General features: G+C 39.2%; 1 protein-coding gene across 1 annotated transcript; it reads left to right on the top strand.

Annotated features, from left to right (window-relative positions):
- The first annotated feature begins 598 nt into the window (after positions 1–598).
- Positions 599–14,958, top strand: LOC134677661 (uncharacterized). The gene is made up of 10 exons (XM_063536121.1): positions 599–791; positions 2,943–3,077; positions 3,948–4,040; positions 5,732–5,824; positions 8,450–8,689; positions 9,121–9,255; positions 10,644–11,309; positions 11,474–11,583; positions 12,995–13,093; positions 14,862–14,958. Exons 1-10 carry the CDS (start codon positions 684–686, stop codon positions 14,956–14,958), a joined length of 1,776 nt encoding a protein of 591 aa, XP_063392191.1. The 5' UTR covers positions 599–683.
- Positions 14,959–16,499: the final 1,541 nt, after the last annotated feature.

Here is a 16,499-nt window from a genome sequence, read left to right as displayed (position 1 = left end):
TTATATTTTGACAGTTCCAAAGTATGTTGTTCAGAGATCATAATATATTATACACATTTTAACACCTCAGGGATGTTAGTCAGGTAAATTAAAAACTTGTAAACATGTGTCGATAAAATATTTAGTAATTTAAAAGTTTGATGTTTAATTAAGTTTTAAAAATTATTTATTGTGCTAAATTTTTTACTTAAAACTTGAAACGATTGATACCTAAGATCATTGTGATTTGTTGTTTCAGAACGCCTTATCTGAGGATTTTCCCAGAGGTACGTTCCAATTCCAAAACCATAGTTTATTTTGCCGTAGCAAGAAAAGGTGCACACTAAAACTTGCTACTAAAACAAACTAAGTAAACAAATATCATGTTCATGCAGCTTGTGAAAGTACGCCACGCAAGTGAAGATGTAAAGTTGTTGGCCACGCCTCAACATGAGCGAGCTACATCAATCCTATGCAAAAGTGAAAATACTGTAACATCATAGTAGAAAAAAAAGAACTTTTCTATTTTTGAACAAAATGAACAATATTATACATTCTTTTTTTTGTAGAAAAAAATAGCATTCAGAACGTACCGTACGCTGCTTATTAATCTGTGGTAACACTGACACTAATGTCACTTTTAGAAAAGCTGTTTGTGATGTTTGTCGTTAAACAAAATATTGCAATGCTTTAAGTTTTTCGAGATGTATTACTTTTGCGCAATATGTATGATCAATACCGAAACTCTATTGGATTTAAACCCCAAATGCCGTCGTCTTTTCGAGGCGATGGTATCTCCATATATAGAATTTGTAAGTATATTTTTGTATTTATACACCTACTCTTGTTATTATTTATGTTGTAGCATTGGTATTTTTGTATATATTGTAGATTATCGTAAATAGATGTTACTTTATGTCATAAGATACATCGTCATCATAAATTTCACCTATAGTATATAGTACAGTGTCATGTCTAGGTATATTGTACACAGTGTTCAAAAATATCTGAATATGCACACTATCTTGTTATTTTAAGGCGTGTTCTGACATCGGTTACAACAATTGCTATATGTAGGGTATGAATACCTTGAAAGCTAAATGTACTCCAGTCAAAGAGGGTCTATGCCTTCATTTAAACTGTACCTTTGTAGCTCAACTGTACTGGCTTATTTAGCCCGTTTGATTCAATACTATGCAAGCTGGTAAGTGGCTCTACTTAGATAAATGATCAGCATCCTAAGCAGAAGAGTAATTGCATCAGTCGGGATATACTTTTGTTACATTTACAATAAGTTGGTAACCTACCAATGAGACGGAGGTGGGCAGAGTTTAGAGGAGACATGCGGAAGTCAAGAAATGGCATCAGTTGTAATCCACATCTTTGCTCTGCAGGATTAAAACCATTGCTATTTAATTTGTTTACTTCCATTTTTCCTTTAATATAAAATTTGGAATATCACTTGCAGTATCTGCAATAATCTGCATGTTTAAAAAAATATGAATGAAATGCTAACAGAATCGGTCATATTTGTTTACTTTATATATGTGATTGAAAAACTGTACATCAACACAGGCTTCCTTCTAAAGCGAGGTTTAGACGTAGAATTTCCGTTACATTGCAGTATTTGATCAAACATTTGAATACAGTTTGCCGTAGAAGTCGGCAATGTAAAGTAAAATCAAGCAAGTTGTTGCCAATCTACGCCTCGCATTAGACTGAATTATTGTGCAAAACATAAGTTGATGATCACATTTAATTTTACTGAATGTTGTGCTTTTTGGTATTAAGAAAAGGTAAACAATCAATATGCACAGAAAGTAAACAGTCAACATTAAACTTATGATGAATATTGTATATTTACCTTTAATTAATAAACCATGAGTATGAGTAAGTATCTGAGATATAAAACACAGATAGACCACATATGTAGTCACATGGATTTGTTTGTTTACATTTGTTTTTTTATATCTCAGACACATACTGATAATATAAATTACAGGTTAGGCTTACATGACGAATATCAATTTAAGGTTCAAGGTTAAATATAACAAAAAGATACATAAATATAACAATAATTCATAAATTCATCAATTATTGCGACATTATTACTATACAAGTATACAATTAGCTTACCAATTACAATTATCTATATTTATAACTTATAAACATGTTCAGCATCGAAGAATATTTGAGTCAAATATTCTTTGAGACTATGAACTTTGATACTAGCCAAACATTCTGCTTTTGTACCAGTTTTGTACTAAAATGACAGATTTGTCTGACAATTTGGAACAATCAGCCTTCTAACTCCTAATTTAGTTATAGGACATAAAATAAAATTTAAGAAAACAATTATTATTACAGCTTTATTTCTCGCACATCTGTTCTAAAAAAAATTTGACTGTTCTTTTATGTTTTCACGATGTGTGATCCCTTAAGCGTAAAAGCCTCCTCCATCTTTTTCCATTTCTCTTTGTCTGTAGCATTATTCTCCCAAGTCTTTCCTGCAATTGCTATGATGTCGTCAACCCAACGTTTTCTTTGTTTTCCTAAGTTTCTTTGCCCAGTGTGCCTTTCCATTTGGTTGTTTGGATAGTCCACCTTTTGTCTTTGTCCTGGTCCTGTTTAGCATTGTTGATAGTGGTAGTAACTATAATTATAAATGAATCCTGGTTTTACAAAAGTCAATACAGATGTCGTAAATGGTATCATTTAAGTATGTACCAACAAAATAAGGCATGTGTAAAAATAAAAATACTTACTACGAATATTATATCAAAATTTAAAACGGATCACGCGATATTTTAGACATGTTGAGTAATTTTGACTTAAAATGAGTGACCCTGTTTTAATACATATAATTATGTCTATCCCTAGCGGAAGTTTTGTTATTAAGTATCATATTTAATAGAAATAAAAATAATTTAATGATAATCCTATGTTGCTATGACATCCTGCAGAAGGAGGGTCTAAAATCCTGCCGTATCCTGCTATGCCGGGACTGCAACCAGGTGCTCGGCACCATGCTGAAGTTCCAGCAGACCGTGGTCAAGGGAGTCATGAATCTGGTCGCACTCCAAAAACGTTCCAAGATGGTAAGTTCTATGGCACCACAGCCTGTTTGCGATAGGAGCCCTAAGCTTGTTTAAGATCCTGCCGTATGCCGGGAAACCAGCTGCTCCAGCAGACTGGTCAAGGGAGTCATGAACGTTTGTGGAGAGCGCCACAAACGTTCCAAGATGGTAAGTGCAGTGACTCCATTCATAGGAGCCCCAAGCTTGGTTTAAGATCCTGCCGTGTGCAGCTATGCCGGGGAACCAGCTGCTCCAGCAGACTGGTCAAGGGAGTCATGAACGTTTGTGGAGAGCGCCACAAACGTTCCAAGATGGTAAGTGCAGTGACTCCATTCATAGGAGCCCCAAGCTTGGTTTAAGATCCTGCCGTGTGCAGCTATGCCGGGGAACCAGCTGCTCCAGCAGACTGGTCAAGGGAGTCATGAACGTTTGTAGAGAGCGCCACAAACGTTCCAAGATGGTAAGTGCAGTGACTCCATTCACAGGAGCCCCAAGCTTGGTTTAAGATCCTGCCGTGTGCAGCTATGCTGGGAAACCAGCTGCTCCAGCAGATTGGTCAAGAGAGTCATGAATCTGGTCGCTCTCCACAAGCGTTCCAAGATGGTAAGTTCTATTTATTTAAAACTAGCATTTGCCCGCGACTTTGTTTGAATCAGTAACAATAGCTAATGTATAGCGCCTGGATAAAGTGTAATAGCAATCAATTTAATAAGCATAATTGCTTACATCAGTTAATAATAATTTTTACATTTGTACTTTTTTTGTATTTAGTGCAATAAATTTTTTTTATAGCCTAGTTTAGTGTCCCGCACTTGTACAGAGGCCTCCTCCTTTCCTCCTCTCTACCTGGATTGGCAATAAAGTTTAAATAAAAAAAAAATATTTTCGCAGATATACCACAACCTGCCAGAAGTCATCAGCGCGCACACCGACCTTCTGTTACCAGTGGTCAATGAGGAGTACGTCCTCACTACAAATAGTATTGTAAGTACAAACAACAACACGACTGTCCATCGGTGGACCTTATTACTAAGGGCTTAAGGTCCACCAATGGGCAGTTAAGAGTGTGGGCGATGGTCTGCCCTGCCTAAGACTTTGATGATTTCCATACTATCATCATCAGTCGTTCCCTCAATGCTGAGGATCGTGACATCATGCCCTAATGTTGCTGACCAGTCTCTTCCATAGGCTTCTGTCACCCGCCATATGTACGGCTTCCTGCAGATGTAGATGCAACGGTGTAGTGACTTGTGCGCTCCATCTAGCGGGTGGTCTGCCGAGAGTCCTCTGGCCCTCAACTTTGCCCGTCATAGTCCATACTATATAAACTATGTCCTTCTAGGCCAATCACATTGGATCCATTTTTGTACAATTGCCATCAGATATCGCGGAGCGGTCAAGGTGCTCACAAATATCTGTACACACCTCTAAAGTCAAGGTGTTAGTGTGCGCGTTCAGATATTTTTGAGCACTTCGGCCGCTCTGATATGACTGTATGTTATCAGGAACATTAAACTGTGTTTTTAATTTCGTCGCATTGCATATTAATGTACAGACAGACCCTAACGTCCCATGCGTATGGCCCATCTACAGAAAATCCTATATCTTTACTCTGTAATATCTTTAGGTATTTAAATAAAAGTAAACAAAATCTACCTTCAAATGGCTCCTTAATCCAGTTGAGGGTAGGTGAAAACATTACATGATCAATGAATGTAGGTTAAAGTCAGGCCCCAATTTCACATCGGTGACAGGTGCGGCGAATTGTAAAATCACTGTTGCTGACGTCACAGGCATCCATGGGCTACGATTACCACTTACCATCGGGCGGGCCGTATTCCTGTTTGCCACCATCATTGTATTATTTTAAAAAACTTTATTATATCGGAAAAAAACAGATATTTTTCCTGCGAAGTTTCTGACAATTGTCAAAGATTTAGAAGAATTGTAGGTAATTCTTGACAGGTAATGAGTTATATGTCGGAATTTCGTGACAATTGTAGTGTTTCTTGTGACAATTGTCATAAACTTAGCAAGAGAAATATCTGTTTTTTTCCGATATCATAAAGTTTTTTTTAATAATACAATGATGGTGGCAAACAGGAATACGGCCTGCCTGATGGTAAGCGGTAAACGTAGCCCATGGATGCCTGTGACGTCAGCAACAGTGATTTTACAATTCGTCGCACCTGTCACGTTGGTGAAACAGGGGCCAGGTCGTTCAGTGACTCATCCAGGCGGTTTTGTATTTGGTTCGTTAACCAATAAATGTTATAACTACCCGAAAATTTTCATTTTTTTTACTTTTATTTAAACCCCTAAAGATACAGACTATATGAGTCGCTTAACTTCAAACTCGGGTAAATCCATCTGTCAGATTATGCGATTTTGGTAGTAAGAAAACGTAATAGGGTAGATATTTGCTGAGAGGGTCCAATGGATTTACCCGAGTTTGAAGTTAAGCGACACATATGTACTTACCCCCTTATTCATAAACGCACTACTAACCTCAATTAGCTAATAATCGTTTGTCCTTATCTGTCATTTTGACTTATGTATTAGTAAGAAAGGGATAAAGCATAATTTAACTAAATCACGCCAGTAAAGTTTTATGAATAAGGGGGTTAATCTGTTATTGTGATTTTAATATTTCTCTTCACTTTCACATTGATCAGCCGGTGGAAGCCGAAGACTCGTCAGGAGGAAATTATAAAAACAAAAAGACAGTTGTCCGTGTGAGTGAATTATCAAAACCTTCAAAACGTAATGTGAGTATATTCATCGAATTTTCGGTTGACGTTTATAATGACACTTTATGGCTCCTCTACACGATGGGCCAGCGCCGGCCACTACAAGGGACGCAGCCATGCGTTAGAGGGAGCAAGTGATATTGCTATCTCATTCTACCGCATGACTGCGTCCCTTGGAGTGGCCGGCGCTGGTCCATCGTGTAGAGCAGTGTTTTTCAAACTTTATGGGGTCACGGCCCTTTATGACCACTAAATATTTTTCGCGACCCCCCTACCCCGTCTCTACGCTTTTCTATCTATGTATATAGAGTCTGTGCGGAAAGAGAAGAGTCGTGAAATGTATGGGATCCTATACATTCTACGGCTCCTCTCTTTCCGCACAGACTCTTAACAAATTTGGAACCGCAGGTCAGTGTTTGGAACGCACCTTTCTATCATTCACTCAGTTACATAAGCATTTTGGAACGCACTCTATATTTACTTTATTTATTTATTTAAGCCTTTTATTCTCACAAATATTACAAATTTTGGGTGGTTTTACACAATACACATATTATTAAAGGTGAGGTACCCATTTTTGGGCAAAGGCCTCCTCCAAGCCCTTCCAATGGTCTCTGTCTTTTGCTTGTCGAGTCCATGTGTTTCCAGCTATCTTCGCTATATCATCTACCCATCTTCGTTTTGGGCGGCGTCTTGGTCTTGTCACCTCGCGAGGGTGCCAGTGCAATACTCTCTCAGTCCATCTTTCATCTCTGATTCTCGCAACATTTATATTTACTGACATATTATTAAGTAAATAAAAGTAATGGATTCTTAGCAAAAATTGAGTTGTGGACAACATCAGCTTTACACAGTACCTATGCAGTTTGATTCTGTCCTTTGTATGGTTAAAATAATTCAAGGTATAGTTATCATCAGATAACTCCGTGAACGTGGAAATTCATATTCCTGCTATAGTGGAGAGCTAGCAAAGTTAAAAAAAACTTTTAAATTATTTCTCAAATGAAACACTGGTTGGTGATGGAAAATGTTTTGAAAATTCATCATCTGTGAAAATTTCAACTGTCACGGTGAGGTCCAAAAAAGCGTTTTGAGGAATTAATTCCCAGCAAGCTGGAAATCATTTTAATACCTTCATTTGATCCTAAATGCGAATAATCTGAGTTTGCTCTCTCCCAGGAGGTGTGGATAAATTTTGGAAGCCTTGGGAGATACGTTTTGCCTTGGATTGACAAACCACTCGATGTAGAAGGAACCCACCGTCAAATTTAATGTCACAGTACCAGCAAGGTTGTAGATCAGACACTGGGAAAAAAATCGGATTTTAACGCGATTTTACCAAAAAAAAAACATTCATGTGGCGGCCATTTTTTACAATGTCTGACTACTAATTCATATTAAGGTACTTTTCGAATCTTCAGATAGCAATTTTCATCACGATTAGTGCAAATGATCCGTCGGATGTACCGTTTTTGAACTACAAACAAAAAACTGAAAAAGAGCAAAAAATTTTCTACTAGGTACTCCTGGAATGGAGCAAACTCGGATTACACTAATTACTAATTTATTAGAACTAAATGAAGGTATTAAGACGATTTCCAGCTTGCTGGGAATTAATTCCTGGAAAAAATCTAATTTGACTGGCCTAACAGATCTTAATTTATTTAACTGTTTAATAAATACAGTTTACCTATCTACCTAATAATGTTTTGTTTTATTGATATGTGTGTATGAAGTTTAAAGGATTGGATTATTTCTAAGTTAAATAAAATGAAGTCTGCTTTCAAAGCCGAGCTTCGCGACCCCCCTGGACAAGTGCCGCGACCCCCCTGGGGGTCGCGACCCACAGTTTGAAAAACACTGGTGTAGAGGAGCCATTACACATCATGGCAAGGTCGCCATGTGAGGTCGGACGTAAAGACAAACACTATCTCAGGAGTATAGGTTTATTCTGATATAATATGATACTTATGCTAGGGTATATATGCAAATAAGAGAGTGTGCGACTGTGCGTGTCATATATGGTGCACACTACACTTAGCTTAGACGAACTCAAAGCCTATGACATTATGAATTATGATATTTTATAAAAAAATATGATTTTTTTTATTAATTAACATTATTAATTTTATTTTATGTTGTAATATTTATTTTCATTCAATCAAATTGTTATTACTATATGTTATTTTGATTTAATTTCAATTAATTTTTTTTATAAATGATTATAACATTTATAACACAGAATTACATTGTATAGTGTATTGAGTGTAATACTAACCATATTTTATGTCATACTCGTAAGTAGTAACAAAAACCGGCCAAGTGCGAGTGGGACTCGCGCACGAAGGGTTCCGTACCATTACGCAAAAAACGGTAAAAATCCCGTTTATTGTATGGGAGCCCCACTTAAATATTTATTTTGTTTTGTTTTTAGTATTTGTTGTTATAGCAACAACAGAAATACATCATCTTTGAAAATTTCAACTGTCTAGCTATCATGGTTTATGAGTTACACCCTGGTGACAGACCAACGGATAGCGGAGTCTTAGTAATAGGGTCCCGTTTTTACCCTTTGGGCACAGAACCCTTAAAATGATCTGAGTTGGTCCTTAAATAAATGAAAATTGAAAAAAATATTTCCAGTTACCCAAAAAACTATCGCCTCCGCCCTCGAAACTTAGGAAGCGCCGGTCTGAGACCAAAAAAACACCTATAAAAAGAAAAAGGCAAAGGAAAGCCGAGAATGCCGAGAGTGTGGAAGATTTGGACACGACGCTGTCCGGTGACTCGGATTGCTATTTTTCGGGAAATCTGGACACCGAGCCGGGGTATGAGCGGCTGGTGGCTAAGTCGCAGATGGACCATGATTACTTTAATAATAAGGTATGTTTCAAATATAATGACACTTCACACATCATGGCAAGGTCGCATGTGAGGTGGGACGTAAAGACAAACAATATCTCAGGAGTATAGTGTAGCCTAGCCTAGTAGTATCTAGCTAGCCTCGGTAGAGAGTACCATTTTGTACCCTTTGGGGTTGAAACTCTAGGTCCATGGGGTCCCAGCGCGCATAAGTTGTTCGCAGAAATCGCGAAGCGTCTGGTTGATGTAACTGGTGACCGAAGAGAAGAGCTGGCGGCTACCTCGCACAACGTATCATACGCAAATACGCGATTAAGTCCCGTTGTGCAGTTTGATAATCTTTCATTAAATTTAAATTATCACGATTATTTAGCAGTGGCGCTAGTGTGCACGTTGATGGGCTCATAAAGCCCGCTCCACATTCTCAAGAAAACTACACTTTTTTTTTTCAGAATGATATGGCAGTACTAGTCCCTATAAACAATACCAGAGACAAAATAGATTCCACCAACACGAATGAATCGAGTGAAGTTAAAAAAACGAAACTTAACCGACAATTATATCAAGCGATCAAACTTGCGCTGGAGGTGAGATTTAAGGCCTGTGCACACCGGCTGCGTGTGCGTGACGTGCGCGTGCAGCGTTGTAGTATACAGATTAGTGATGTACCGACTATTGATTTGGCCGACTAGCCGACTAATCGGCGCTCGAATGGCCGATTAGTCGGCCGACTAGTCGGCTAGTCGGCCAGATCATTAGTTTCGTATAAGTTCAGGTGAAAAACAATAGTTTTGCTGCTTTGGTTGCGTTATTCATCATAATTTAGTTTGGCTGAAAGGTGTTCTACTTCTCTAAAAGGTTCAAAGACCTATCACAAGAATCTTCGTTCAATTTCTGTCTTTAGTTCTTTTACTTTGCGATCCTGAGCATACGGTCAGTACAATTTGTAGGAGGTATTTCCAAGGCTCTATTCCCCGTACGCAGTCGTCAGTTAAGAACGTATCCCCTGTGGTCAGCTTCTTTACGAGCAACGTGCCCTGACTAAGTCTCTAAATTTTGCAATAACATTAATAGTTCCTCATGGCTCCACCATTAAAAAAACAAAAACTGAATTAAAAAATTTTTACTATCGAACTGGCACATGAAGTTACACGAGAATCAGTTGAGATCGACCTGTAGAGGAAAACATCAGTCCACCAACATACGGTAACGATCAAACGGTCAATTATGAACAAAAGTTTTCGTAGGTATGCACCCTGAATAGGTAAATTTTACTAAAATTAGTAAAATAAACATAAAACATATGGTAAATATTGATTTTTTTCTGTTTTTCTTTCACTAATAAAGTGCCGACTAATCGGCCATTTTTGCCGACTAGTCGCCGACTAATCGCCGACTACAAATGTGGCCGGATAGTGTAGGCGACTAGTCGGTACATCCCTAATACAGATCCCACCGCTTGCGTGACGTATGCGTGTGCGGCTCCAACATTTTAGCGCACGCGCGCGTGCACGTCACGCACACGCAAGCCGGTGTGCTCAGGCCTTTAATGCGTTTATGTACTTTTATCTTAGAGGATATAACCAAATGGAGACGCCATGTCTATAATTTTCGGTACAAAACAGTCTGCCGATTTTTTTGAGGGAGGGGCACGTCAATTGTATACGTAACGTAAAAATAGCCAGATATCCGTTAATCCATACACTGGCCATTGGCCAGCTATTTTCGACAGAGGGGAACTCCTGTTAATGGCTACCTACTTCGTTTGGTTATATCCTCTAAGACTTATTTTTTAAACAAAACAATATAACTTTTATTCATATCGAAACACATCAAAATACATCTCAAGTCACATTACAATAAATACCTATAAACTATCTTATATACTAAGACTACAAATTAAACAGAAATGGAACTTTTTTAAATGACAGTCTAATATAATCTTTTGACGTATTAAATATATTTCCTATTTCAGTCACGCTCCATATCAGACTTCGACATCGCCCAATACGAGCCCGAATCCGAGTCCGACTTTGACCACAATATCGAGTCTCATCACGACTTAACTTCGCCACATGACGACTTAAAGTCGCCACAACACGACTTAAAGTCGCCACAACACAACGCAAAATCGCTTCACGACTCACCAAACCACGACTCAAAGTCGTCATATCTCGAAAAAAACTCGCTCCATCACGATTTAAAGTCGGCACAAGAAACAAACTCGCTTCATCACGACCCAAAGTCGCCAGATCTCGAAACAAACTCGCCAGATCTCGAAACAAACTCGCTCCATCACCACTCAAAGTCGGCGTCGTATCTCGAAATAAACTCGCTCCATCACGACCCAAAGTCGCCAGATCTCAAAACAAACTCGATCTATCACCACTCAAAGTCGGCACACCATGACACAAAGTCGCCAGATCTCGACTCGTCGTCACATCACGTCTTAGAGTCGTCGGATCCCGACTCGGAGTCGACCGTCAGCTGCGAGTCGGATTACGAGGACGCAGAACACTTCCCCAACATCATGCTGGCCAAGGCGTTCAGTGGAGTTGCGGATGGCAGAGGGGTCGCGGAGGGCAGTGGGGTGTCGGAGGGTAGTGCGGTGTCGGAGGGCGTACAGAAAAAAGCCCACCTCGTAAGTAACTTACAATAGGCTCGATGACTAATTTTCATTTATATTAAAATTAAAATTTCATTGAATTTCGACCACTAGATTTCGTGTATTTCTTTAAATAACATCTCCACTACTAGGCGTTTAAATTCTACTAATAGATTTATTTATTCTGTGATTCTGTACAGGTTTTGAACCCGCCCAGCGAGTGGCCGTGTACAGGGGACAGCTGTCACGGCCACACACACAGCGAGGGTCACAGCAGCGACTCTGATGTAATTGCGGATGAAGACACCGGGTTAGTATCCTAAATGGATCCGTTCTGTACAGGTTTTGAACCCGCCTAGCGAGTGGCCGTGTACAGGGGACAGCTGTCACGGCCACACACACAGCGAGGGTCACAGCAGCGACTCTGATGTAATTGCGGATGAAGACACCGGGTTAGTATCCTAAATGGATCCGTTCTGTACAGGTTTTGAACCCGCCTAGCGAGTGGCCGTGTACAGACAGCTGTCACGGCCACACACACAGCGAGGGTCACAGCAGCGACTCTGATGTAATTGCGGATGGAGACACCGGGTTAGTATCCTAAATGGATCCGTTCTGTACAGGTTTAGAACCCGCCTAGCGAGTGGCCGTGTACAGGGGACAGCTGTCACGGCCACACACACAGCGAGGGTCACAGCAGCGACTCTGATGTAATTGCGGATGGAGACACCGGGTTAGTATCCTAAATGGATCCGTCCTGTACAGGTTTTGAACCCGCCTAGCGAGTGGCCGTGTACAGGGGACAGCTGTCACGGCCACACACACAGCGAGGGTCACAGCAGCGACTCTGATGTAATTGCGGATGAAGACACCGGGTTAGTATCCTAAATGGATCCGTTCTGTACAGGTTTTGAACCCGCCTAGCGAGTGGCCGTGTACAGACAGCTGTCACGGCCACACACACAGCGAGGGTCACAGCAGCGACTCTGATGTAATTGCGGATGGAGACACCGGGTTAGTATCCTAAATGGATCCGTTCTGTACAGGTTTTGAACCCGCCTAGCGAGTGGCCGTGTACAGGGGACAGCTGTCACGGCCACACACACAGCGAGGGTCACAGCAGCGACTCTGATGTAATTGCGTATGAAGACACCGGGTTAGTTAGTATCCTAAATGGATCACCAACAATAAAGGCCTTACACCGGCTGCGTGTGCGTGACGTTCATGTGCGCGTGCACTAAAATGTTGGAGCCGCACACGCACACGTCACGCAAGCGGTGTGCCGTCTCTCATAAGAGTCTGTATACTACAACTTATTATACAGATCAAATTTAAATAAATAAAAATCATTTATTTATTAATTTAATACTAACTTACTTACTCCTCTGGCGCAGCGACCCAAAGTGTGTCTTGGCCTCCAACACGACTGCTCGCCACTGATCCCGGTCCTGTGCCGTGTCTCGCCAGTTCTCAACCCGGAGCTCGCGCAGATCAGCGTCCACCACATCCGCCCATCGATACCTAGGTCGACCAACCGGGCGGCGTCCTATCGGTATCGGTTATCGGTATCGGTTAAAGAACGCCGAATTTAATACTAAGGATTTCACAAATAGACCATAAACAAAAAATAATAATTCTTAAATTTATTTTACTTTGGATACGAACCCCTACCGAACCGAATCGCTACTGTAGTTTATTATATGAAAACGTTTTTGTTATAGGTCAAATGTGAAGCGGAGCGGCAAGCGGCGCCGAAAGGAGTGTAAGCTGTGTGAAAAGACGTTCGTCTCACTCTACGCTCTATGGGAACACTATGAAAGGTAAGTTGCCAATCTATATGCATACTAGCTTTTGCCCGCGACCATGGTATCTAGACACGCGGCAGCGTGTCAAGCCAAGTTCAAGCAAAGGAACTGGCTAGCCAGCGCCAAGTGTAATATTACACGAACCACTTGGTGCCACTTTTGACCCTTCTATAACTCAAAACATCTTTAGCGTAAACACATAAAACTACGTGTGTTCAATTATATCCATAAGGACATCTAGAAGCCCAAATTTCATGAAGCTACCTCAAACGGTTATAAAGATATGAAGGTCAAAAAGTCGTAAATTTTAAGACTGACTGACAGACTTATAGTACCTAACCTAACCTACTTCCAGATGACCTAGAAGGATGAAATTTGGAATCCAGCTCAGTTATTGTGTGAAAGCGTAGGAAAAAATCTAAAAATATAAAAAAGTTATAAAATAGGGGGGGTCCCCATACAAAAAAAACATTTTTTATTGTGACTGACATATAAGTACCTAAACCTAACCTACTTCCAGATGACCTAGAAGGATGAAATTTGGAATCCAGCTCGGTTATTGTGTGTAAGCGTAAGAAAAAATCTAAAAACAAAAAAAAGTTTATAAATAGGGGGGGTCCCCATACAAATTTCTTTTTTATTGTGACTGACATATAGTACCTAAACCTAACCTACTTCCAGATGACCTAGAAGGATGAAATTTGGAATCCAGCTCGGTAATTGTGTGTAAGCGTAGGAAAAAATCTCAAAATTAAAAAAATTAAAAAATAGGGGGGGTCCCCATACAAAAAACCTGTAATACGCGCTAAACAACCGGCCAACGGTGTGTCGTTGGCGGCGCGCGGCACCACATAATTAATACAAAGAACAGATGTAAAAAACATGCAGCGGAAACACAAGAAAAAACATTAAATCTCAATACCTGCCTAGTTTTCTTTACAAAAAGTATTGATATCCCATCAAAAACATAAATGTAAAAAAGGAGAGCCAAGTTCAATACAAAAATTATGCTTGGCTGTGGGGTTCGCCGCAAAAAGAATGGAGATCTAAATGAGTGCCAAGTTCTATGCAAAATCCAAATATGTATTTATAGGAACAAAATAACATTATCAACAAGTATTAAACTCTATTTCTTTGCTTTATTCGATACCTATAACAATTGCTGTTATTTTTAAAAAATGTGAGATCTTAAAGTAGGTTAGATTTGGCTTGGCCTGGATAATGCTAATAGCAATCATTCAATTCGCGCATTGCTTACTTCAATTATTAGGCAATTCATTAACTCTTTCAATTCAACTCTCTTCAGGGATGATTTCCGGCATAAATACTATCCTATGTCCTTGCCCGGGGCTCAAACTATCTCGAAGTATATCAAATTTCAACTAAATCGGTTCAGTGGCTTAAGCGTGAAGAGGTAACAGACAGAAGACCGCCATAGAAAGTATATGGGAAAATGGTAAATTGGTAACACAATAGGAAAAAAACACATTTTTTTGATCCCATTAGGATCGAGACAGCTCGTGATTTTGTGATTCTGAATAGAAATAACACAAAAGTGGCAAAAAAGGTCACAATATACATATAATAAAAATGGCAAAAAATAAAAGATACGCTCAGATTACAGCTTTATTAACACATTCATTGCTACTAAGTGCTACGGGTTACGCTCGTAACGCGTGGCCACGGTTTCGCCGTATGCAGCGCGTAGTCGCTACGAACAGTGTACCCGACAGTCGGGTTCTCGGCCCTGAATGTGTTAACTTATAATTGTCGTATATTTCAGAGAGCACGTGGATATATGCCGCAAGGAGTGCTGTAATGGTACAATGATGAAAAATGGCAACACCAGGCGACTATTACAGGTTAAACTTACATCTTGAATGGCCGCTTTATCCTATCGTATTTTCGATTTGCATGACTAAAGTGCGTGCATTAGAAATAAGGTAAACAATCTTGATGTGTCTTTTAATTAAAAAACACATTAAAATAAGTTACGGTAAATATGAAACAGTTATGAATCTAATACGATCATTTATATTTTTTGCTTTCATAAGTAATAGTTAATGATTTTCTGAAAAGCGTTTTTCAATTAATAAACATGTCAATATCGCTTCTTTCAAGTTCTTTCTAATACTAAAAAAAACGAACTATAAATTATCGATATTAAACTTTCGTGAGACATATTTTAAATTGTTTATACGACAACGGTTTCACTCACTTGAATTATTAGTCGCTATTGGCGACATGTTTCGGGCCCGTCGGGCACACAAAATTCGAGTGAAACCGTTGTCGTATAAACAATTTAACTATAAATTATATATCAATAATTATGTACTATTTTTGCTATTTGCATGTATACATTTGCCAGCGCTTTCGTGCGAACTGTAATGCTGTGTATGTAAATACAGGGTGTCCCAGAATTCGACGTCAAGCCGTAAACGGATGATAGACCAAGTCATAACAGTTATCATAAAAATACAAAAAAAAATCCAACTCATGTTCTTTAAAAATTATGGTCACTTTAAAAATTCACTAAAAAATCCACACCCTGTAATGGTTCTTTAACTCTTGTTACTACAAATTCCATAATTTATTCTAATTTTTTTATCATTGTGTAATCTTGAATAATTACAGGGTGTGGGTTTTTTAGTGAATTTTTAAAGTGACCATAATTTTTAAAGAACATGAGTTGGATTTTTTTTTGTATTTTTATGATAACTGTTATGACTTGGTCTATCATCCGTTTACGGCTTGACTTCGAATTCTGGGACACTCTGTATATTGTAATATAACAAAATAAATCGTACTACTTTAGTTAGTTATAAGTTCTCTTTCAGACCGACGCTGATTTCGTACAAATTTCATAATGCATAGCGACCTTGACATATATCTAAACTGAAAATCGTAATTCAAGACCAAAAAAGTAAGACAATGTTGCCACTGCAATAATTTGTTTGTAAGATAGTAAATTCCTTTTTATAAATAAACACGCTAAGATAATTTATTTATTGGTAATATTACTCCTACGATTTAAAAAAGTACTTTTATTTACTTATTTTTACATAAATACAAGACGCGCTAGTAAAAAGTGGCAACACTGTCTTACTTTTTGGTCTTGAATTACAATTTTCAGTATAAGCAATCATATATGTCAATGACAGTGTCCGTATGTATGTCCGTACAGGTTCCAGATGTACCAGAGCCACAGAAGTCGCAGTACAACTGCGCGGAGTGCGGCATAGACTGCCGCAACAAGACCCAGATGGCGCTGCACGTCGCCACGCTCAGGCACAAGCTGCGGAGCCAGTGGAGGTCACATATTATTATCCAATTTCTATCCCCTTTTAAGGCCTGTGCACACCGGCTTGCGTGTGCGTGACGTGCGCGTGCGTGCGCTAAAATGTTGGAGCCACACGCACAC

The sequence above is a fragment of the Cydia fagiglandana genome, chromosome 26 (assembly GCF_963556715.1).
Source record: "Cydia fagiglandana chromosome 26, ilCydFagi1.1, whole genome shotgun sequence".
Classification (NCBI taxonomy): domain Eukaryota; kingdom Metazoa; phylum Arthropoda; class Insecta; order Lepidoptera; family Tortricidae; genus Cydia; species Cydia fagiglandana.
Note: the sequence above shows the minus strand (reverse complement) of the source record. Positions and strands in the feature narration are given on the sequence as shown.